This window comes from Musa acuminata, chromosome BXJ3-6, assembly GCF_036884655.1.
Source record: "Musa acuminata AAA Group cultivar baxijiao chromosome BXJ3-6, Cavendish_Baxijiao_AAA, whole genome shotgun sequence".
Taxonomy (NCBI): Eukaryota; Viridiplantae; Streptophyta; class Magnoliopsida; order Zingiberales; family Musaceae; genus Musa; species Musa acuminata.
In genome coordinates, this window is record NC_088354.1 from 33,057,826 (window position 1) to 33,083,353 (window position 25,528).

A 25,528-nucleotide genomic window follows, 5' to 3' on the forward strand; every position below is an offset into this window, starting at 1 on the left:
TTGTCGTTTTGGTGCAGCGTCGGAGGAAACTGCATGGCCATGAGGAATAATGTGGCAGAGCTTTCCATGCCATTTGCTTGAAATCGAATCTGTGTTTGTTCATTGTAATCTTTGTTTACATTAGCAATGATAGGGATGAACTCATAATTCAGAGCTATTATGTATATATAATGTTGTGGAATCACTCTTCGGTACAGTAATACTACAGATTTAAGCTTGTCAGTTCAAACCAAATTTGCTCGAACACCGCGACGATCACACCGTGGTACTCGTCGGAATTCAGAGACAGATAGCAGGCGAGCAGTTCTTCCAAATCTTTCGATGCCCGGATGTTGTTCTCCACTATCATCTCCACCATGGAGTCCCTGAAGTCCCTCTGAGGGTCCGACGACGATTTGACGACTGCAAAGCTGCCGGATAAGCCCTTGCCTTTCTGCATCGCCGCCGGCGCTGTCGACGTGCCGCTCCTCCGGTTGCAGCGAGGTCGAAGCTTCTTGCAGGCCAGCCGCGGGGAGTTTCCTCGCGTCCGGAGCCGGTGAAGCCCCGGCGATGACCTCTTTGCTGAAGCGTTGCGATGGCTCACCACCTTTCCCACCACAGTTTTGTCTTGGAATTTTGTCGGGTCAGATTCGTCCTTGCTGGGCTTTGTGGCGATCGGAGGGAGTTCCAACTCCGAGAGCTCGTCGGAGGCTCTGCGGCCCACGTCGATGGTGATGTCGCTGGCGGAGGAGGTGAACCTGCAGTCGAAGCGTGACCACGAGGCGACACGATCGAAGCTGAGCCGATCGATGGCGTTGGTGTTGCACGGATATCCGTGATCACGATCGACGTAGGGGTCTCGCAGGTGCGGCGGGCTCTCGGGAGCGGCCGCCCGCGCAGGGAACACAGAGATGGACTCGGTCTTCCACACCCTGCAGCTGCAGCCGGCAGAGACGGAGGAGGTGACCAGCTTGATGTTGTTGCTGGGATCCGCCACGGTCTCTCTTCTGCTCCTCCTCTTGGATTTCCTTGGTGGCTCGATGGACTTCTCTTCTTGTGATCTGCTGGAGACATAGCATGAGGCTCTGCTGGGGAGGATCCTTGTCTGTGGAGGCGGCAAGGGCGTGGGTGCAGGCTGGCTTCTCTTGGTGGACTGTGACATGCTGTGATCTCTTCTTCCTCTGAGGCTCATGAACTTGAGCTTGTAGAACCAAGCATACGGCAGCATGTCAGAGAGCTTGAACCTGTTCTTTCCCATCAGCTTGTGAAACCAGAATCAACCCGAGGAAGAGAATAATGTCTCCCACAACAATGAAATGGAAGCCAAGGAAGGAGTCTAGTCTTCTGAACTCAATATGACGTTCTAATTAGGAATACAAGAAAGCACCGGTGGAAATTAAGACTTCATCTTCCTCCCTCCTCCTGCCATTTTGCCTAATTCCGCAGTGACTACCAGAAAAAAACAGCAACTACTACCTACAAGGATAGCATAAAAGCTAAGCTAAGCTACTGCTTACTTTGCTGCAAACGAAACGTGGAGACAGGATATGTAGAGGAAAGACGAGTAGTAAATGGCTCAGTGGTAAGTGCGGAAGGGAGGAGGAGGAGGAGGGAGATAAATAGGGAAGACGAGAATTGTATGTGAGCTGATACTCTGGTGGGTTTATAGAAACAATGGGGGGAAGTAAAAGGTGAAGAGATGAAAGAGAAGAAGGGTGGCGGTTTGGATTCTTCTTGTCTTGATCATGAAGCAACACAATCATACTTGTTCTTGGATGGAGGAGGCCATCTGCAAATTTTGGTGATCAGTACATGCAACATTGTTATTTATCGGATGGCACACAGACAAAGGCTCCTTCCCTTCCTAACCAGGCAAAGAGAACACTTTGTCTTTTGTTTCCGAGACTTGAAAAGGAGATGTGACAAAAGTTAATTTTGTTTATTTTTTTTGTTTTAGCAAAACTAAGGGATGATTTATTAACTTATAAGTCTGGGTTTTGATATTTTCATTTCATATTTTAGTTTAAATGATTATAAAATATTCCTCTGGGTATATTTATAAATAATATTCAAATTGATAAGAGCATCGATCATAGATCGGACTAATCTCGATACACTTACATGTTATATCTTTGTCGTATCAATCATTCAATGATTCAAGAATAATCACCCTGATTCATGAGTATGATTATAAGCGACGATCAAACTCTCGTCACAATACACAACCATCTATGACACAATTCTTTGCAAATGTATGACGTAAAAAAAAATCTAAATAAAGAATCAATATTGCACAAATATTACAACTCACAATCCATGACAAAGATTTGAATTGGATAACAATAAATTTAGAAAAATAGTCAATATAAAGTTTAAGATATATAAATTTTTCACATAAGTTTAGAAATTCTATAGAAAATTTTCATATCTTCTCCATTGAGAGAATCCCAACTATCTATGAAAACAAAACAATGGCAAAATGTGGATATGATTTTGCGGAATTTGGATGAGACAAACAACTTTTAATGCACCCTGATACAAAGATCATTCAATCCATGTAGCCAATATCAATTGAGTTGCTCATTCGCTATCAAACACCAGGATGGTGTCAGTTAACTATCAAGGAGGAAGGAAATCTACTGGTGCCAAAAGGGGTACAGTACTTGGATTCGATTCTATGATGATAGCATTAAGCATGTCATGATTATGTTGCTTTGGAATTAGGAAGATGACAGATGCAGTAGAGACCCACAGAGTATATTGGATTCCTTGGTTTCAGATTCCCATTCTGAGAGTAATCCAAGGTAACTTGATGCTGTTAATTCCAGAGTTCCACGAGGAGGCCAAAACCTTCACAGGCTCATTCATTCACTCTGATCTAGATATGGTTGGTATTTCATGTTCATGCCCATTCTCTACTTCATTTAGTATTCTTAACAAGCATACCCTGCGAATTTTGTTGGAAATCTGGAGGAGTTGTAACAATTTCCTCATCCAAAAGGCATTGGATTTGCCAACCCAAGGATCTGATTTGACAACATGAACTGTATATAATGACTACAATTAAGGTGGTCAATTGCTATTTGGTTGGCAAAACTAGGGCCTTATTCCCAAGTCTTGGTTGAAAGCCAGAAGCTTCAAGGTCTAAATTATGGTACCAAGAGAGAAATCTTCTCCCTACTGAGAATGCTGAATCAAACTCGAAATATTTGGATGATCTGAATGCTGAAGAGAAGCTCAGCAAGTGACATCTTTAATTTCCCCAGAAAGCTTACAGCATTATATTTCTTAACCTAAGACCATCTTGAAGTGATTTCCGAGATACCATTATATCTGCAACTCAGCTTTTCTCTAAGACACTCTATGTTGAGGTTGCTTATGCTGCATAGACTGACTTTGAAAATGAACCTTGTTTTGTTCAGGGGAGATATAATCTTGTAAAATTCGTCCTCACAGCTATTCTTTGCATTTTATATCCCTTCATTGTCTGAATTTGGAGGCTTCAGAGGATAAGATCAAAATATCAATTCACTGTACATGGAAGAAAGATATTGAAAGGGAGTTCATGAGAAAAATCAAGATAAATTTGCAGGTGGATTCCAGTGGAATCTACAGAGAGATTAATATGCCTATGTGGATTGGGAGATCCTATGGAAATTAAGGGTTACCTTCATTTGGAGAAACAATTGTGGCTGGAGAGAGATCAAGATGCTCTCTGATAGCAAACTCAGCACAATATTTTATTGCTAGGACTAATAGCATCTTCCTTTCTTCTTCTACCAATGACTTGTGATCATTGTGTTGTAATTTAGGATATCTGTGGTTCTGCAACTGTCTTTTGTTTTGTAACTCCTTTCTTTCCATTTCTCTCTCAAATTCTCACTGCAATAGCAATTGATTTATTTGAAGTTTCTTCTCCTTGCTCTCCAACCAAATGATACCTAATAACATGACACTACTTGACTTTGTCAGATACATAATTTAAATCTGACAATAATGCCATGCACAAGTTTATCCGAGAATATATTCCTATTGATCCATCAGAGGGACAAGAATACCTTAGAAAAGAATAGAGATTGTTTCAGTTTCTTCCACCCTTATAATGTGGTCAACTTACACTATCTTCCCATAATGATATGCAAAGTGCTTAACACTGCCTTTGCTGATTAGAATCTTCCCTCATGATTCTTGTCATAAAAAACCTTTTTTATTTGATCTTTTCACTAAGCTCATACATTCGTTTTAATATCCTCATCCCAATCCTCATTGAATGATCAATCCAAGGAAAATAAAGATAATTTCTTTTTATAAAAAAAATGTATAATGCATCTATTGTGACTTTTAACTAACATTACCGAAATTGCATTTAATATTCTTTTTTTATATACAAATTTTTTTCCTCTTGACTAAGAATTTAGAGATTGCCCAAAAGTAAACTCCCATCTACCAAAAATAAATGTCGTCGATGATATGTTCATCAATCACAACACCAATATCAACTTATCTGAACAATCCAACTCAAACACAGTTGGGGTTTTGTTCTCTCTCGCAAGGTACAAAAGTGGTGCATTCTTGAATTGCTTTCTATTTAGGTTAACCTTTGTGGTTTTTTGTCATGGACCACTTAAGTCTTTATTGTTTACTCGTATCTAAAATAACCCCTATATTTTAAAAAACATAACATGCTCCTCCCGATAAGTATGAGTTAACAGACGTTAGAGTCTACTTACGTGACATGCTGACTCACAATAAATCATTAATATAATGATACATGTAATTTAAGTTTAAAAAAGGGTTAAGGTCCATTTTAGCCCCTGTGGTTTTGGCCATGGATCACTTAAGCCCTTATAGTTTACTCGTGTACAAAATAATCCTTACATTTTTTAAAACGTAACATATAATCCCCTCCCGTTAAGTCTGAGTTAACAGATGTTAGAGTCTGCTTATATGGTATGTTGACTCACAATAAACCATTAATATAATGACACGTGTAGTTTAAGTTTTAAAAAGGGTTAAGGTTCATCTTGTCGAGGAAGAGGAAGCAACGGAGACCGTAGCGACGAACGAAGGCGGAGAGGCAAAGACGGAGGTGAGGGAGAGCTAAACCACCACATCATAGGTGCAGTGGGTGGGGGCGTAAGAGAGGACGAAGCGGGAGGCAATGGGGATGAAGACGCCTAGGAGGAGGGACCAAGAGACTACTGCATGCCTAGCGTTGGATTGATCGACGCACATCCACTTAAGGCAAGACCGAAAGCTTCTAAGCTCATCGTCAATGTAGGAGAGGCAGCATGTATATGACGCCTTATTGGGCAGCAGCGGCTCAGTGCTACTACTGGTAGTTGCTTCCACGATGACGTCTCCTCTCGCCATTAATGGTGGTCTCAATTTTTTAAAAAAACTTAAATTACATGTGTCATTAGATTAATGATTTATTGTGAGTCAGCATGCTACATAAACGTTAGTTAACTCAGATTTAATGGGAGGAATTTATATTCTATGTTTTTAAAAATATAAGGGTTATTTTAAACATAAATAAACCATAAGAGCTTAACTGGTCCATGGCCAAATCGACATAGACTAAAATTGACTTTAACCCTAAATTACACGTGTCATTATATTAATGATTTATTGTGAGTCAACATGTCACGTAAGCAAACTCTAATGTCTGTTAACTCAGACTTGACGGGAGGGACTTATATGCTACGTTTTTTAAAATATAGAGATTATTTTTTATACGAGTAAACTATAAGGGCTTAAGTGGTTCATAACCAAAACTACAAGAGCTAAAATAGACTTTAACCCTACTATTTTTGAGACAATGTTGGCGAGAAATATTATGGTGGGAAGACAGCAAGGAATGTACAAATTCCAGTGATGTTGTTCCAATAAGTTCCGATGGATCCATATATTGGATATCACCAGAAGTCACCTCTCCTTCTCGCTTCAACGTAGAACTCTATATATTGTTGTAAGTATATGACGAGTGAAGCAAACCACAACTCATTATTTCTAGAAAATATAAATGGATCCACCTTTGTGGCCTTACGGAATCAATTGAATTGTTCGTGATTGAATTGATATCTTATAATATCAGTATTATTATTTTTTACTTATCCGATCTTTTAAAATGACTAAAAAATATAAGAGGAGGATAGTGAATTCTAAACACTCCAAAATTTAATTTTAATAGAAGAATATTATTATGATTAGGCCGATGGATAATCGACTACTAATTTATTGAGCATAAATCATTAATAAATAGGATATATTTTGGATGTTATATTGTCTTTATGGCTTGACATCCTTATTAAAACTCAATGTTATCCTAAAATCAAACTTTAACGTCATGCAAGTGTCCTAAAATCAAACTCTAACGTGATGCAGGTGAGACGTAGCCTATCAATACTTTCATGTAATTCCATCTATCATGATTGTTAAATATAGTAGATCAATTTAGCCTTATTAATTTATTCAAGTTATTTTTTTTCCATCCTATGTGATATGAAATTGATGTATTATAATCTTTGACATATAATAGCTTCATATCCTAGTCAAGGACCAACATAGACCACTATTAGCTTTTACACATGGCCTATCTTCTAGCCCTATCCATGGGTAGTCTTTCTTACTCGGGGGGGGGGGGGGAGGTATTAAAATCTCCTATGCTTAAGAGTTTCATTACTTGATCCTCAATTTTAGTACTTGATCAAGGATCAAGATAACTCAAAATCACTAATATAGTTCATATGAGGCTCAATCCAATGATTGTCATGTTGTATCTTTTAATTCTATCCATGGATAACTTTTCTTACTCGGATCATACATCAAAAGGACTTCAAATTATCATTATTTTTTTAACATTTCAGACAACTACAACCTTCTCTAATTCTGCATCTTCTTAACAAAATTTTGGAGATGGAGAGAGGGAACCAAGTGAAATGACACAAGTATAGATTGAATTGCTTTTGAAGTTTCAGCAACATTGTATGAATTTTTGGTAGAACAAAAATATTCCTTGTATAACAATAGCCAAGAAACAAATCAAACTTTTAAATGCTCATGTTGCTTAACCCATATCTTAAAGATGGGAAAACACTACATGGAATCAGAACTTTAATCGTGAAGCTACAAAATTGGAGAGCTTCGCCGAGAAAGGACCAAAAGCTGTCTGCCAAAAATTGATCCCTACTCACCCAATCTCAAAGAAGAGGTTAAAGTGTATTTGTTAATGAGGTTGCCGAGATTGTCAAACAAAATTGTGAGTAGGGTATTCTTGCTCGTATCCATTGTAATCATAATATAGCCGTTCTCCACTACATATATCACGGCAAGCAACCAATAAGACTCGGCACTCACCGTTTACATCATACCTTACACATTTAAGGTTCTCCTTCTTCCTACCATCCCTGCAAATTATTGAGAGTTTCAAGCATAATAAGTCACAGGTTCTGGATATAGTCTTATAATGAGAATTGAAATCGTTGGCATGAAATATCCAAAAGTAATATCTAGACTTAAGCAAGATCTTAAAGCTAACGCACACGAGTGACAGTAATGTAAGCATAATGCGAGTACTCTGATGTTAATATATTACAAATTTTCCATGATACAGACAAGGAATCAAGATAAGAGCATACCTGGAGTGATTGTTAATGCCATTAATGAAACGAGCAATGTTTCCACGTTTATCGGGACAAACAACTAGGCTATCAGAGGGGTCTTTTGCTAGAAGAAGGGTCATCATGCTATCACAATCATCATGTTCCCGGTTTTTCAAGTAGTCCACATCGCCAGTATACTCGGTTACAAGTGTCATATCCTTTATAGGACCATCAGCTTGTACAGTGAATCTGCATTCACTACAATTATTCATCATCTGTCTAAACAATTTTCCAACTAAAACAAGGTACAATTAGATCAAGGGAAAGTACCCTTCAAGCGGATCAAAAACAACTAAGAGAGGAGGACATTCCCCTCTTTTGTACATTGATCTGCAGAGCTCTAGTGTTTCTTTATCTTCCTTTGGTAGTACCTTAAAGAACGTCGAAAGCAAGCATTAAAATTCATCTGTAAAAAAGGATGAAGAGAAGATTTTTGAAAAATAGAAGAAAGAAAGTTTCTAAACCTGCATGCCATCCTTCTCTAAATTTGCTTGATTAGCAGATTTAGGGGCCATTCTAGGCATGTAAGTCAGCTCATTACTAAATTTCATATGCATTGCTATTAGTGCAGTGGCAAGAGAACTCATTTGTTCAAGTCTCCTAGCTGAATTTTCAGTTGGAGTGAACGGCAATATTCTCCTCCTCTTCTTGTACATAACTAAGGAACTTCTCTTGCGCTTTCTTCCATCTATACAAATTGGTTTGACAATCTTATTGCAATACGACAAAGATAACTTTCAAACATGCAAGATGCTAAAAATTTCTGCAAACTCTACATGCATAGAGGTAATGATTTCTGACAGAAATATCCATATAAGCAAGTAAGAGGGCAAGGTTGCTACAACAAGTAATGTATATGGAGAAGGGCAAGATGTGATTGAGAAAATTTCATATCAGGTACACCTTGAAGTCCTATGATATCATGTGTCCTTGGTTCCTGATGATGTGGTCTGCACAATATTATGTTAAATTATATATTGGGAACCGATTCCAGCTCCAGATTCAAATAAAAAAAGAGAAGGATCACAAATCTAATTCTGAACTTGCAAAAAAAGTGGAGTTTCAGTAGCCATTTCAACATGTAAAAGTTATGGATCAGCTTTCATACATAAAAATAGCTCGAAGATAATTTACAAAGTTTGCAGCACATGGTGTTAAATGAGGGGCCGTAATCATATGAGATTACGGTTGTGGAAGCCGATGGAGTCAGGACAAGAGCAACAATAAGAGATTGGTCATAAACTGAAGACTTCCGAAACATATGAAACCCAGGGGCTAGTCATAAAATTGGAGGTAACCAAAAGCACAAGCACATGCTGTAGACTGGCAGCATCTCCGTGCTAGGCCGCTAGCATTACCAAAAGTGATTTCAGAAGAGAATTCTGACTATTCATGAACTCATCCTCTATTTTATCTCATTAAAAAATGGCTAGCTTGTTCTAGAAAGAAAAACTACTAGTTCAGAGAAAATCACATGCATCGTCACAATACTCCACTGGTTTTCTTCAAAGTACTAACTTACTCATTCAGCACTACGTGGCATCTTGTAACAATAGATCTTTCTTTCTTTGTTTTATGCACATAATTTTACAAACATAGTTTCCTTGAGATGTGATGCAGTTGAATCATTTGAAGATTTATAAGAAACAACTTAATCATAAGGGACTGTTTCGTATGACTAAATGGATAGAAAAAGAGGATTTCTTTGGATGGACACTTAATTCCTTAAACATTTTCTCTTCTATCTCTCTCTCAAATTGATGAGTAATTTTGTCCACCAGCGAATAATCTCAACTTGCAATCAAGGTGTGCCACCTGCTGCTTCGATTTGGGTCCACCTGCATCCTTGTCACCTCTGCACGTCAAGATCTGATCCCCTTATTCATCATCAAGAATATATGGTCATTTTCACATTTCATTCCGCATCATCATCTACAATGAACATTTTTACTAGTCTCCTATGAGTCATCTTCATTCTCCAGCTCATTTTGATTACAATCAAAAGATAATTATCTCCTGATGGCTGCGACTATTTTGTAGAAACACAAATAAAAAAAACACATGATATACCAAGGATTAATCTTCAATTATGTCAAAATATGCAAAATGTGGTATCTGATCATAGAATATACATTGTCGAGGAAAAAGAAACATGGTCATGAGAAAATCAATGCCCAAGCAATTTTCAAATTTTAACTCTACATGAACAAACTAAGCATCTAAATTAACAAGAATGGATCAACAACAAGATTATAATTGAGAATAAACTAACATGTACAATCACCTTGGGAGTGGCCACTTTTCTCCTCGGTTCCCTGAATCCGAAAAAAATCGATAATCTTTGTCTGCATCATCGGAAACCCTACCATCCTCGAACAGAACACGAACAATAAACTCACCATTTTCTTCATTAAAATCATATTATAGAGCGGTTAATAGTAAATGCTAATGTTGATATACTTCTAAATTGTCTCTCTCCACCACAGCTAGGGCAGAACCAAGGCCCCGACGGAACCCTAACGGCGATAGGCCGGAGGCAGTAGAGGTGGTACCCGCGGTCGCAACGGTCACACAGGATCATCTCCTCGTCGCGATCGCCGGACCGGCATTCCTCACAGCGGAGGTCCGAGTAGTACTCGCCGGTGACAGGGACGGAGGGCTTCGCCACCCGCATTATCTCCGCCATGGACCGGTACTTCTTCGGAGGCGGGGGAGGCGGCGCCGCCGTCCGCTTTCGGACGGAGCAGTTCGCCGGCGATGGGCTGTCGGCCACGGGGCCGGATGGCGGAGACATGGAGGAATGAGGTGGACGGCGGGGAGGGCGATCGATGGAGTATCGGGGGACTGAATCCTCACCGTCCGATCGGCGTTGAACGAAATCTACAGAAGCGCCGTGGCTCCGAGGGAGGCTGGAGGGAGGAAAAGGGGCGAAATGGAGCGAGAGACGGGAAGGGAAGCTCGCGGGAGTTGGGAGGCAGGGAGACGGACGGCGCACTTTAAAGTGACGTGGCATCACGAGGTTGGATCAGCTAACTTACGCGTGTAAAGTGGAAAGACGAAACCATTCCTGGTCGGAAAGTGAGGCCCTAACCGTTGGATCCTGTGATCTTCGCGTGACGCGAATATTCGACGGTTCTAAGCGGCCGTTCCGGTATCTCCGAGCCAAGAATCGGGGGGGGGGGTTGGCGGAGGACTATTCGGTCTTTGTTGCGGGCTGACTAGGTCAACGCCCACGTGGCGACGAGTGGAGAAGGCGTCAGTTCTAATATCATTATTGTAATGTCTTTTCTCGTTGATTTATTTCCTGATTAACTTAATTATAGAGAAAATGAATGAGGCTTTTTCTTTTTTAAGAAAAAGATTTGCTGGTGCAAAGTGGCATCATTAATCGGAATTAAATATTGAACATTTCATATTTGTATTCATGTCAATTATTAGATATGAAATGGATACCAATAATAATAGGTGCAATAGGAACCACAAACATGTTAAGTATTCATAGGATAGGAGGATGAATTATGATTACAGAACAGATACTACACTAAATTTAATTATTTCAATTAAATATAGCACTCAATTCTTCAACTAACAAATGAATTAATATAAGGCAAGATTATTAAGTACCCAAATGCAAATCTTCATACATCCTTCCTCCAGCTGCAACAAACCATGGCCCCACCACTTCTATATATATATATATATATATATATATATATATATATATAGAGAGAGAGAGAGAGAGAGAGAGAGAGAGAGAGAGAGAGTTAGAATAACCTCTCTGTTTGTAAAAGAACCCATTTATTTCATACCTGAAATGCTTTCCAAATTAATCACACACATTTAATCAGAGACGCAATCTAAATTTAGGAATAAATGATAAAAGAGAATTTACTATAAATAAACCTATGAAATATCAACTTTTCTTGAGGTTAAAAACGTAATTCCAACACATTTAAACAAATTCGGATACCTATAAGGTAATTTGTGCTAAGCTGACTGCATTTTGATATGTATGAACTTATAGGTTGCAAGTTGAATCAATTCATATTTAATTTTATATTGTTCACAGAATTAATGTTACATAACATATCAAACATCTGACCCAAGGATCATCAATCTTTTGTTTATCTGATTCAAGAGTTCAATGGCAATCTGTAATGTATTCCACTTGTTTTTGACTGATACAAGTATATTAACAAAATATACTATATTGAAAATATTCATATATATGAGATGAAAATAATTATTCCAAGAGGATAGTCTCATGTCATTAAAGATCGAAAGTCCATATTTCCAAAATATTGGGATTGACGATACATACGAGATTTCAAGAATCCAGTGGTAAATGGCAAAAAGCCCATATTTCCAAAACATATTACCAGTCAATTCCTCAATAATGCACAATGTTGTACTAATCATGTCCGCATATGATTCTTCTCCTAAATTTTGCTTTTGCATTAAATTAATTATCAAGAGTGGAATGTGCATTCGGAGATCCAATCGATTTTAAAATTTGATTCAATCATAAATTTGACAACAAAAATAATAGGCAAATCTCATAGATTCCAACAAACTTTAGCCCTAAAGAATTAAATGCAATAACATGTGGAGTTGCCAAATCAAAATAGAAGCTGTAACCAGGACTGCTGAAGCAATTTACCTAGATCATGCTTTACATAACTCCAAAATAAATCACTGAAGTTTACAAACAAACAAGAGGTAAATCTCACATATTCCAACTAATCTTAGCCCTCAAAACTTATATGCAATAACATATGGAGTTGCCAAATCAAAACAGAAGCTGTTTCCAAATGCTCTATAAACTCTCAAAAGTACAAGTGACCTCTATCATCATGGCAAACATAATTCTACAAGTTTCAAACATCAGGATTCAAGAACCAGAACCGCTGAAACATTTTACCTAGATCATTATTTTTTACATAATCCCAAAATAAATCCCTGATCCTAGAAGACACTTTTTTCTTTACCTCTCTAAGCAACCGATAAGCTCTCCAGCACAAAAAAGCAAAGACACAGTTGCACAACTGTGAGAGTAACCAAGAGGGGATGGGTTACAACAGGTTTGGACTAACATGATACTAGAAATGACACAAGACATGTAAGATATATATTCAAAATGGTTACTTACATGAGATCGAATATATCAATATGACGTCATAAAATACAACAGACAGATATTTACAATGGTTATTGAAGTAAAATGTCAAAGCTTGAGAACTGACACCAAAAGTGGTCTCAAAAATTTGCAGATTGAAAAGCACAAGTGCAAAACTGTTCTATATTTTCCCAGGTGAACCGCAACGTGGCATGTTGCTAAGGCGCCATTTTGATATCGGTTCTTGAACTTTTGTAAGAAACATTGTTGCACAAACAGGGCACCATCCAGTGGTAACTAAGTGAGTGAATCACTATTGAACATGTCTTTTAAATGTGCATCATCACAAGTCGACCAGCTATACCCCAGTTTGAGGTCTAATGAATCGCTTCCTCTTATCCTAGAAGTTAAAGCCATGTCTTCACCTTGTTCTGGAAATAAGCTCATGGGGTAATTGGTGGTCCCCTCGTCATGATCGAAGTTGAAAGTAAATAGTTCTTGGTGACAATCTTTGCAACCATTACTGGGTTGTGCCATTTCACAGTCACTCACAATCTGTTCCCCGGAAGGGTACTCACAATTAAGTGGAATTTGCTTTCCTGAAGGCAACAAACATGCATTTCTATCATGGCATTCATCTAGTTTTTCTTCAGAATTATTTGAGTTCCCCACCAACTTATCTGCAACAATACAATTTTCAGCAATATCATCAGACTCTTTCTTTGTTGCATGTGTTAAGTATGGTGCCCGCTCTTTCTCTTCTGTGATTTCATCATAACTAGGAGAACATTCGGCTGGTGCACAAGACACTGCACCTTGTCGCCTTCTAAAAACCGCCCACAAAAAGTATTTTTCTTGAAATTCTACATGAATATGAAATATCATCAGCTAACATCATCAGAGCAATCTAAAAAACAAGCACTGGAGTCGGGTGTAAACAAAATATATGAAGTTAAATCAGTCTGAGAAATCTGATTTGATCCTAATCTGATGGATCAGCTAAAAAAACCTGATCCACATCAAGATGGGTGATGTCGGACATCCAATCCAAAAACCCAATCCAAAAACTTTAGTGGCACAACATATAACAACCTAAATACAAGATTAAAAATTAGTTTAGTTATATGGAGCCACAAGATAAAATAAAAAAAAAGCAAAAGCAATGGTAGCATTCAAATGTTGAATGTACATGCAAGGAATGAAATTTTGTACCGTACCGGAATTTCGAGACTCGCTTGGTATGGTACAATACTGTATACCGAGCGATACAATTCGATATACCGCTTGGTATATGTATTAAAAAAATACCGATGACCTCGTCGCCCTTTTTGGCGCGTGGGGAGAAGAACGTACCGAAGTTTCAAGACTCGCTTGGCACAGTATGATACTATATACCGAGAGATACAATTCGGTACACAGCTCGGTATATATATAAAAAAAAACCGACAACCTCATGGCCCTTTTTGGCGCGTGGGGAGAAGAAACCTTCTTCTCCCCACATGAGCAAAAAGCCAAGGCGACGTCACCTCTCTTCTCCTCGCGCCGAGGGAAGTCGTCGATAGATAAGGAGGGAGAGCGACATCAATCTCTAGGTTTTCCTCTCCTTCTCCCTTTTCTTTCTTCCCTCGCTTAACACCACCCTTCTCCCTTTCTTTCTTCTCCCTCAGTCACTGTCAGGGGCAGAAATAGCCCCAATCGACAGTACCGTCTAGTTGCAAGTGATCCGTGTACCAGTTTGCTGGCGGACCGATATGTACCGCCCGATACGGGCGGTATTATTCGAAATTAAAGACCTTGTGTACATGAATCATCCATCCTTAGTGGTGCACAGGTACATACCAATAAAAGAATAAGTAGGTCTTCCACATTAAAAGAATACTAATTAGCCATCTATTGGCGTATCATCAACCAAATCAAGGGTTTTCCAATGTTTTGTCATTGTTTCAAACAAAAGTTTCCTGTTTCCTTGTGACTACTAAGAGATCTTCTTTGGTATGTCAAAACCAGTTAATAGCCATTTATTATTGTATACAATATAGGAACCAACCATAGATATTAGCAAATGCAAGATTTTATCGATTCTAATAACATCCATTTCAACATTCTCATTACTTGTTTATTTTGTTTTGAATAACCAAACACTGCACTTATAGAACATTTTGTACTCAAAGAGGGAATAAACAAAATCCCTCGCACGAATCAGACTGTAAGACCATTATATTTTTAAATATTCCTAGATGAAAACATGGACTAGATCTAAAGCTTTAGTGTATAAGTTTTAGATTGACTTCTGATCTCTAACTCAGATATAGCATCTCTTTTAGATTTACAAATACCATCATGCTTGAAGGGAGACTTACTACGATAACTTTCCGGCAGTACAATCGAGGAGAATGCAAGCAGCTCTGCCTCATCATGTTTAACCTTCAAGACAAAATCCTTTTTAGTGATCTCACATAATAGTTCATCAAGCATTGCTCCCACTCTGAAACACAATTGCATGAAGAATTAGTACGCATTGATAAGGGAGCAACATCAGTAAAATGTCTGTACCTAGCATCTTGCGCAAAGAAATAGAGGGCAATGCTCTCATCATTTGGTGGTGAAGTCTTGAAACTTTTAGGCCATGAATCCAACCTTGAGAGCTTTGTCATTTGTAAGACTGCTGGTAACTTTTTTGCAATGTTCCAGACTTTCTCACATGCTTTACTTGAAATATGAGCCGTAAATGGACCAAGTTCCTTGTTGCATACATGAAAGTGGCCCCTGAAAGCCACATTGTAATATTACAAAAAAAGCTAGGTGGAAGAAACAGAAGAATACTGAAAAAGCTGCAAATTAGGCAATACAACCAGACAACTCTAACCTCCAAATGTGATTTCTAATTGGTTGTGCAGGTAAATTATAAGGCTCATAACTGGAAGCCAAACTGCATATCAATTTTCTTCCAGGAGTATGTTCTTCTACTTGCAAGGTTGGATGAAGTTGCAAAGGGCCACTAATTGGGGAATTTTGACCAGTACTGTTTATATGAACCTCTTCATCTAGCAGGCACTCATTAGGTAATCCCCTCATTTTTTTCAAGAACCTGCCATCAGAAAGCTCGCTAGATACATTCACTGACTTCTCTGCTTTTAAATGTCCCTCATTAGCCTCATTGTTAATCTGAACATCTTCATCTAACTGGTCATCCTCCAGTAACATCAATCTTCTACTCTGCATCCTCAAGTTTTTCCTCCCTAGTTGCATTCTAAATGACTTGAATGGATCAACAACTTTCTTCTGCAACAAATTATCTGTTGACCTGTTTGATATTCCATCTTCTGAAGGACCAGCATGATTTTCCTTGTAAACAAATTGATGTGGCTTCCCTGGTGAAGCAGCTTTTATGGCCGTAACAGTTTTGTCATATCTTACTTCCGTGAGTCTCTTATTAACTGCATTGTTAGTCTGTGCTTCTTGACCTAACTGCTCACCCTCAAGTAATATCAATCTTGTCCTCCGCATCCTCAAGTTTTTCTCCTCAGATTGCATTCTAATTGATTGGAACAGATCATCAACTTCCTTCTGCGACAAACTATTTGTTGACCTGTTTGATTTTACTGTGGCACCAGCACAAGTTCCATTCTGAACACTATGAGTGCAAGTAATATATTGATGCAGGTTTTCTGGTGAAGCAACTTTTGGAGCAATAACAGTATTCTCATATCTTGCTTCCAAAAGTCTCTCATTAACAGCACTGTTATTTAGAACATCTCCATCTAACTGGTCATCCTCTGGTAATATCATTCTTCTTCTCTTCAAGTTTTTGCGCTCAAATTGAATTCCAAATGACTGTGACAAATCGACAACTTTCTTCTGGAGCAAACTATCTGATGGCCTGTTCCATTTTCCATTTACTGTGGAATCACCATTGTTTTCCATGTGAACATGACTGTGAGGAACATATTCCTGTCGCTTCTGGGGTGAATCGTGTTTCGGAGCGGTAAGAGTATTTTCATATTTTGCTTCCACATTGTTAGTCTGAATATCTTCAACTAATTGGTCATCCACCGGTATTACCAATCTTCTCCTCTTCTTCAATTTTTTGTCCTTTAGTTGCACTCTGAATGACTGGGACAAATCATCAACTTCCTTCTGCAACAAACTAGCTGGTGACTTCCTGATACTCGCTTGTCCGTGTACTGTGGCAGGACTTTTCTTATAATGGGGTTGCTTCTGAGGTGGGGCAAATTGTGGGGCAGCAATGGTAATCTGACATCTTTTCCTAATTTTTTTACACTTTAACTTCCTCGTGCTTCTGTGTAGTATCTCTAGCTCAACCTTGGAAGGCCTAGGCTTGCACAGATCACATGACCAACTAACCTCTTCATGATAAGAAGGCAATATGTCCAAGCAATATCTGCAGCAACCACATCAATATAAATGGAAAATGTCAAGATTTAAAGAAGGTACATTATCCGAGAAGCCATATAATTGTGTATCATGATAGCATACCGGTGTTCGGCAGAACTCTTACACATATTGCAGTATATTAGAAGCTCGGTGTAACCTGGCACGCCACACGTCTGGCAAACAAGTACCTACATAGTCAACAATATAATACATTTTATATGATAAATGTGAAGAAGTGTCACAGATGAGGAATGTCAGTCATAAAATCACAAACCCCTTACCAAAAAATTCTTCTCAGATTCTTAAAGGCTAAAAATATTCTAATAAAATAACCCACACACGGGTGGTATCACAAAGTCCCCCACCCATATCCTTAACACGCTTATTAGAGCCCTTAGGCATGTCTCCTCAACAGTCATATAAATACATGGTGGTATAATGGTGGTTGCATCTGATGGAGTATCCCGAACCATCCACAAGTATTTTAACAAACTGACCAATAAACTAGTTATGGAAATTAGACTACATTTTGAAGACGTTAAAAGAAAAAGGACCAAATCAAATCACTTTAGATTGATGGTGAACTCGGGTTTGGGTTCAATTGACATTTTTGGGTTGTCACGTGACAACATCATGTATAATTAGTTACTTATTTCCTAGATTGACAATAAAGTAGAAGGCAAAAATCAATAAGAAAGAATATTGCAAGAATCATCACCTTGCAAGAAAGGAAGAGCATCATACACAAAGAAGAAAGATAATCATATAGAATCATTATCTTGCAAGAAAGGAAGAACATCATGCACAAAGAAGGAAGATTATTCCACAATAATATTTTAGAATCTTATCTTCTCTTCAGATACAATGTATTAAATGATCCTGATGTATTTTTACTTTTTTTTCTTATTTGTCAATTCCCTTTCTTCTTGTATTTATGGTCTATATACATGTATGTATATATATATATATATATATATATATATATATATATATATATATATATATATATATATATATATATATATATATATATATATATATATATATATATATATATATATATATATATATATTTGTGTATATATATATTATATTATATTAAAAAATCTAAAAAGGAGGCATACGCTGCCTCGACGACGTCGCCTCCTCTTCTCGTCACCTCAGACGAGGAGAAGAACATGATCTCCATCTCCTTATTTGTGGCGTTCAGCGAAGAAGGCGGTGAAGACGTTAAAGGCCGTAAACGTCTCTAGCGTTCGACAAAGACGAAGCTGCAGAATCGCAGACGAGGCGATAAAGGAGACTACCTCTTCCACTGCTCTAGCTGCTGCCTGGCCGTTACCCCATGGATCAGGATCATCGAGGGAGGGCAACACCGGATTGGGACGAGTTGAGGTTCTCCCGATTCTCCCTCTTCTTCGAACGCTCTCTCTTTCTTCTTCCTTCTCCCTCGACGCTTCTTCGTCCCGCGCCGTAGCCAAGCTGATACAGCTTGGTAGCGATCGGTCACAGTCAAAATCAATTGTTACCACCCAATACATCCCCGTATCGTCTGATACAGGCTATATCAAGTGTTTCTCCTAGTAGCGGGTGGTCCGCGTACCAGTCTACTGACTGTCCGGTACGTACCGCACGGTATGGGCAGTATCATTCAAAATTTAGAACCTTGTCCTAAATCCAACTCACGATTATGATAGCTTAAATCATATCGAGACAAATCAAGAGCTGGAGTGAAGGAAAAATCACATTAAAAAAAAAATAGTACTAGAAATCACTATAGAAATAACTCAACATTTTGAGTACAGACCCGAAAGAGCATATAAAAGACCTTGTGCTTCACTACTTGCACCATCATGATACATGCACAACTTGGACATGTTGGAGAACTACCAAAATCATCAGGGTCACAATAGACACAATTTTAGGAATATTGATTATGACATCAGAAAAATAGTCAAAGCAAAAGCAACTTGGTTCGATGGTAGGTTGGTGTCTGACATGGATGACTATTTCAATTGGCATGACATGTCAAAGGATCACCAAGTACGCTTTGCAAAAATGAAAGTCACGTGTTAACCCAAACTCCACTGAACCAATATTGAAAAAGAAATTCAATGTTCAAGACAAACTTCGATAGAAATGGGGATGAAACAAAAGAAAAACTAAAAAAAAATATATCCCTATATCCTACCAAGAGCATTTAATGGATCAACTTCAAACCTTGTATCAAAACAATGTCTGTTGCTTAAAATTATAAGAAGTTTGATGAACTGATGGTTAAATATGACATTCAAGAGACGACTCATCAAACTATTTCACAATTTTGCACTGGACTAAAACTTGAAATTAGGAAAGAGAAATATGTTATTGACTCTTTGGAACATGCATATAATATGGCCTTTTGAGTATGAGCAATATCTCAAAGTTCATGTCCCTATAAGGTTCAATTCTCAAGTCCGGGAATTTTGCACACATAGGATCAGTAAAAATAATAAGCTTCTGAAAACTTCCAAAGTTGCCTCCAATCAAAATCAATTTAGTGATCTAACCACTAGACATCCAGATGAAAAAGAAAAGACTGTTAATGAACCTACTAAATCCTTTGCTAAACACCTCCATGACTTACATAATGAGATTCGCAAAAAGATTAAGTAATAAAGTATACAAGTCTACTATAGATGTTAATCACAAGTCACAAGAATTTGAGGACAGCATGGTAATGATGAGAGTCTAACTCGAGAGATTTTCACGAGGAACCTTGAAAAAGCTTCATGCCAAAAACTCTGGTCCTTACAAAAGCATTCAAAAATCTGTTCCAACGTTTATAAACTTGACCTTCCACCAGATCTTAGTATTACTCGAGTTATCAATATTGAAGATTTGACACCCTATAAAGAACCACAAGATCATACTCCACCTCACTTCCCAAGTACCCAACCTTTCACCTTGTCACCACCACAACCCATAATGCCTTCTCCAACTATACCCACTTAAAAGAGAGAAAAAAAAAGAGAAAATAGAGGATATCCTAGACGAACAAGTCAACACTCGTAATAGGAGATATCAGAGATTTATTATCAAATGGAAAAGGCAATCAGATTCAGACTGCACATGGATCACAAAAGAACTCCAACAACTCAACCCTGAACTCTACAATCATTTTTGCCTCATCACATTATCGGAGATGAATGCTTTCAAGCCAGGGAGAGTTTATGAAAATCAAACTACATTCCGAATACGTGAAACTTTGGATTGCTGGTGAACTCAAGTTTAGGTTCAATTGATATTTTATGGTTACCACATGATAACATCCTGCACAATTAGTATCTTACTTCCAAGAAAGACATGCACAAAGAATATTACAAGAATCATCTTACAAGAAAAGAAGAGCATCATGCACAAAGAAAGAAGATGATTCGATGAAATCATTATGTTGCAAGAAAGGAAGAACACCATGCACAAATAAGGAATATTACTTTACAAAAATATTTTAGAATCTAATCTTCTTAATAGATGACCAGATACAATGTATTAAATCATCTTGATTGATTTTTATTTTCTTCCTTATTTGTTACTTTCATTCCTTCTTGTATTTATGGACTACATAAAGAGGCCAAGCCACCGAGCATTATAATGGGATCATGGTTCACCTTACCGATCCTTACGATGTACCGACCAGCTATCAGTACATATGTACCAATCTATACTAAGTGTATCGACATATGGTATAGTGGGGTGTATCAATGTACCACCCATATTGATCCCCTATCAAACCGGTACATACCACCTGTATCGAGTGTTACATCGCAATACGACGAACCTTGAATGGGATCATCTATTTTTTAATAAATAATAATTTTCTTTCCCACAAATTGTGAGAATGGTACAAGGCCACATCTTTTGCCTCAATATGAGTCGAAAGACTTAGAGTGAGCCCATGATTATCCCCTGCATTCATCTCCTCTCCCCTCCTCAATCAACTCACAACGAAGACCCATAAACCAATCTTTAAGTCAGCCATAAAAATGTTAAAGTGCTCCTTGATGGTATGGGTCTCTGATTAAACCCCATCTTTGTTCTTTATTGCTTAAATTAATATTTCAACATATCAAATTTCTCTCGCCTCCTCTCTCTCTTTATTTTAAATTTTTTATTTATTATTCACCCAACCATTTCTCTCTTCATATTAAGCATTCCCATCAAGGTTGTCCTACATCAACTAGTTTATAAAATTTCCATCAAAGAGAGCATTAAATCAATAAAACATGTCCTTAAGATGTAACATGGTAATATTAGGCTAAAACAACTAATTTGTCATAATATTCATCTTTACTATATTTTATACTACCTATACATCTTTTTCTCTGTCTTTAGTACCTAATTTGTCATAAAAATAATCATAAACTATATATCTTATCAAACTAACAACTCTCTAAGCCTTTTTTTAGATTCCATAAAAAATTTTAATTTCTTCTTTTTATTTATAATTCAATAATCTTTAAACATTATCTTTTAATAATAATTACTCTTTGAACTTCCTCACACCACCACTAAGTCAATCTAAAAAAGGCACCTCTACCAAGGATCTTTTTTAAGCACCTAATCTTATTGGCCATTGTAGACAAATAATATTAACATTATCCCATCTAAGTCAAAGTATCTCCCTTTTCATCCTATTCTTAAAAATCATTACATTATTATTTTTACAATTTCATCTAGTCCTAATAAATTTTTTACTATCTTTTTCTTCTTCCATTTACTACAACAAATATCTCACACCATCAATCTATGTTGGCTCGTCAAGCTTTCGCCGAATATAACTTTATGATTCTTACATATAACTTCCTATATCTATCTAGTGAGAAAGAAATCTTTCTAATTATAGTTATGACCACTCTTACGAGTAACTAAATATTCATCTCTCTTCTTGAAGCAAATATTTACCATTCTGGGATCATACAAGGTAACAAAATTCAAAATCATATCACCATCTTTATTACTCTCCCTATAATCAAAACTAAGGTATGTTATTTCAAATGGTGCCGTCCAGTACGGGCGATACGTACCGATCCGATGGCATACCGATACATGGATCGCTCGTTACCGGACGGAACGTGCTACAGTGCTACACTGTAGTAGTGCTACAGTGCTACAGTAAGAGGAAGAAATATTTAAAACCGCTCGGTAACAATGATATAGGGCTCCAACGGTCGAATTGACCGTTGGAGCCATTTCTCATAGTATTTAAACCCTTCTTCTCCCCTATTTCACTCCATTACATTTTCATACTCTCTTAAATTATCTCAAACTCTTTTTTTCTCACATTTGTGCTCTCTTAAACTCTACAAAACAATGATTTATGAATTGAATCGAGGTTAATTTAGGAAGATTAAGAGGAAGAGCTTTCTAATCAAGATGTATGTTTACAAAAGGACAATGCGTAATGGACTGAAATACGAACCTTGCACAAGATATTCTTCAATGCCTGAAAAAGATATGTGATATTATTCTTACCTAATTTACATTGATTTTGCTAAACATACGTTATCACTATATTTATTTCTAACTTAAAAACCTATACTAACTTTTTTTTCAGGTATTTTCAGAGGGTTTTACACCTAAATTTGGTGTACTGCTCGGTACGCTCTGGCATACCGCTTGGTACACGGTACCGTACCGTACTGAGCCAACCTCGAAACACCGATACAGTATAGTATTGCATACCTTGACCAAGGTATACAATTTCGAATGGTATCGCCCGCTGCCAGACGGAACGTGCTACAGTGCTACTGTAAGAGGAAGAAATATTTAAAACCACTCAGTAATAGTGATACAGTGCTCCAACAGTCGAATTGACCGTTGGAGCCCTTTCTCATAGTATTTAAACCCTTCTTCTCTCGATCGTTGGAGCCCTTTCTCATAGTATTTAAACCCTTCTTCTCCCCTATTTCACTCCATTACATTTCCATACTCTCTAAAATAATCTCAAACTCTTTTTTTCTCACATTTGTGCTCCCATAAACTCTACAAAACGACGATATATGAATTGAATCGAGACTAATTTGGAAAGATTAAGAGAAAGAACCTTCTAATTAAAAGGTATGTTTACATAAGGACAATCCGTAATGGACTGAAATACGAACCTTACACAAGATATTCTTCAAAACCCGAAAAAGATATGTCATACTATTCTTACTTAATTTACATTGATTTTGCTAAACTTATGTTATTAATATATTTATTTTTAACTTAAAAATCATATCCTTTTTTTTTTTATTTTCAGGTATTTTCGAAGGGTTTTACACCTAAATTAAGTATATTGCTCGATACGCTCTGACATACCGCTCGATACATGGTATCATACCATATCGAACCAACCTCGAAACATCGGTACGATACGGTATTGCATACCTTGATCAAAACCACCTATGCACCCCTATATAATCATTCAAATATTTTTCAAATAAGTTTTCCATTATAGATACCATCTAAGTTTTCAAGCACTCATGGCATTCAAAACATCCTCTCCTAAAACAAGTTTTAGAACCATAATTCCATCTTCAAAATTTTTTTACATTAAAAATATTCTCCAATAAAAATATAAGATAAAAAGGCTAAAAAGGATATATTACAAAAATGTAAAATAAAATGTTTGAAAAGTGAAAAATGACAAAAAGGAACTCAAAGATATTATAGTGACCTTAAGACTAACAACATCTATTTATAGGCTTTTATTCCTTATTTGCATCTCCAAGCTCATAAGCTTCCTCGCTTTCATCTAACAAGTCTTCTTGGGATTGAGTTTAAATCAAGGATATTTTTGTACATAAATATTAATAGATTAGCTTTTGAACAATTAACCCTTAAGTTAGCATACCACCAAAAATACCAATAATTTAAGGATAAAAAATTGATTTCAAACCCCCGTAAAATCTAGTATTGTCATCAAACTAATATTATTTTTAGTTGTTTGAATCAAGATTTTGGCACATCGGCAAGTCGACTCAGTTAAAGATGATCTTGTATTACATTATTATCCAAAGATTCATATCCCTCTTCAAAAAAAAACCGATCCTAGTTTGCTTCTCTAACCCCGACGATCTAAATTTATTCCACCATTAAACAATAAGGACCGCTAGAGTTACTTCCGCTTTGCTTCACAGTGGCAACATCTCAATCAATCATCCGATGCCCACAAAACAGATTCCTATTAGGAACGAACAATAGATTTTAAATTACTAAACCAAGAGTTAGAGAGAGAAAAGTCTTGCCACTTTCCTGTTGTTTTCACTAACTCTCTTTTTCTTTTTCTTCTTTTTTTTCTTTGTTGAGGAGTCAAAGAAACAGGAAAAACCCTTGGACGATCAAACCACTCGACGAATGCGCCACAGAGAACCCCACAAGATGTGAAAATCGAAACCCCAAGAAACATGTAGAAACTACAATAACACATACCCGGATCAAAAATCGAAAACAACTGGTACTTACCATGGCTCTGCCACCCAGTAAGATGGAAAGCCTCGGAGAAACCCAAGAAACAAGGGGAAGGAGAACAAACAAAACCGAAAAAAGTGGGAGGGACGGTTTAAATTGGCCCTGCGAGAGGCGGTGAGGTAGCGAAGCGGTGTCAGAGACCGATTCTAAAAGAGCGGACGTGACGGTGACAGTGGGCCCCATAACGCCGTTTCGGGGTCGCATGTCGAACAGCTGTCAATCGAACGGCTGATGGCAAAACCGTAACCGTTTCGGAACGGTAATCGATTTCTTCGCATTTCGTTGACGTGCGCTTAGGATTCCCAATTCACCCTTCGATGGCGGGGTTTACCCCTTCTATTCTAATCAAATCTTTCTTGAAAGATCTTGCACCGCATGAAGCGGACGCTCCGTCCAGGAGTCGGATATCAAACAATGTTCTTAGTACGATTTGTTTGCATTCTCGGCATACTTACCGTTCTGTAACTTTTTCTCTCTCGTATGCTTTCATTGTATTTTCTTCCAAATTTAGGAATGTGTATAATTTGATTAGTTGCTGTTTGAGAAAGAATTACGTATTAAATTAGGATTGATCTTTTTTTAGAAAGAAAATACTTTTATAATCATTTTTCTCTAGGAATAGAAAGATTTTTGAACAAAATTTTCTCAAAAAACTTATAGTTTTAAGAAATTCATGCAAAGGGTTTTTTTTTAATTTCTATGAATTCCTCCCTTTATATACATGATAATTTTGCTCTTGGTCACCTTCATCATTGGTCACTTATGCTTTGACCATGCATGTAAGCTAATCTGTTTGTTTTTCACCTTCGTATGCTGGACCCTTGGTCATCTTCGTATGCGTAAGCTAAGGCTCGGTGTCGACATTATGGTTGGAGGTCAG

The 25,528-nt window shown here is 37.5% G+C and overlaps 3 protein-coding genes across 3 annotated transcripts; all 3 read right to left on the minus strand.

Annotated features, from left to right (window-relative positions):
- Positions 1-202: 202 nt before the first annotated feature.
- On the minus strand, positions 203-1,237 carry LOC135641430 (transcription repressor OFP3-like). The gene has a single exon (XM_065156789.1). It carries the CDS (start codon positions 1,235-1,237, stop codon positions 203-205), a length of 1,035 nt encoding a protein of 344 aa, XP_065012861.1.
- A 5,838-nt stretch (positions 1,238-7,075) lies between these two features.
- On the minus strand, positions 7,076-10,671 carry LOC135585877 (probable Histone-lysine N-methyltransferase ATXR5). The gene is made up of 6 exons (XM_065155488.1): positions 10,104-10,671; positions 9,928-10,005; positions 8,108-8,331; positions 7,914-8,014; positions 7,620-7,832; positions 7,076-7,388 (listed from the first exon to the last, which is right to left on the minus strand). The coding sequence occupies exons 1-6, from the start codon at positions 10,654-10,656 to the stop codon at positions 7,229-7,231; spliced, it is 1,329 nt and encodes a 442-aa protein (XP_065011560.1). The 5' UTR covers positions 10,657-10,671; the 3' UTR covers positions 7,076-7,228.
- A 2,060-nt stretch (positions 10,672-12,731) lies between these two features.
- On the minus strand, positions 12,732-24,749 carry LOC135639665 (uncharacterized). The gene is made up of 6 exons (XM_065153519.1): positions 24,643-24,749; positions 17,257-17,342; positions 15,626-17,161; positions 15,313-15,525; positions 15,120-15,244; positions 12,732-13,622 (listed from the first exon to the last, which is right to left on the minus strand). The coding sequence occupies exons 1-6, from the start codon at positions 24,643-24,645 to the stop codon at positions 13,057-13,059; spliced, it is 2,529 nt and encodes an 842-aa protein (XP_065009591.1). The 5' UTR covers positions 24,646-24,749; the 3' UTR covers positions 12,732-13,056.
- Positions 24,750-25,528: the final 779 nt, after the last annotated feature.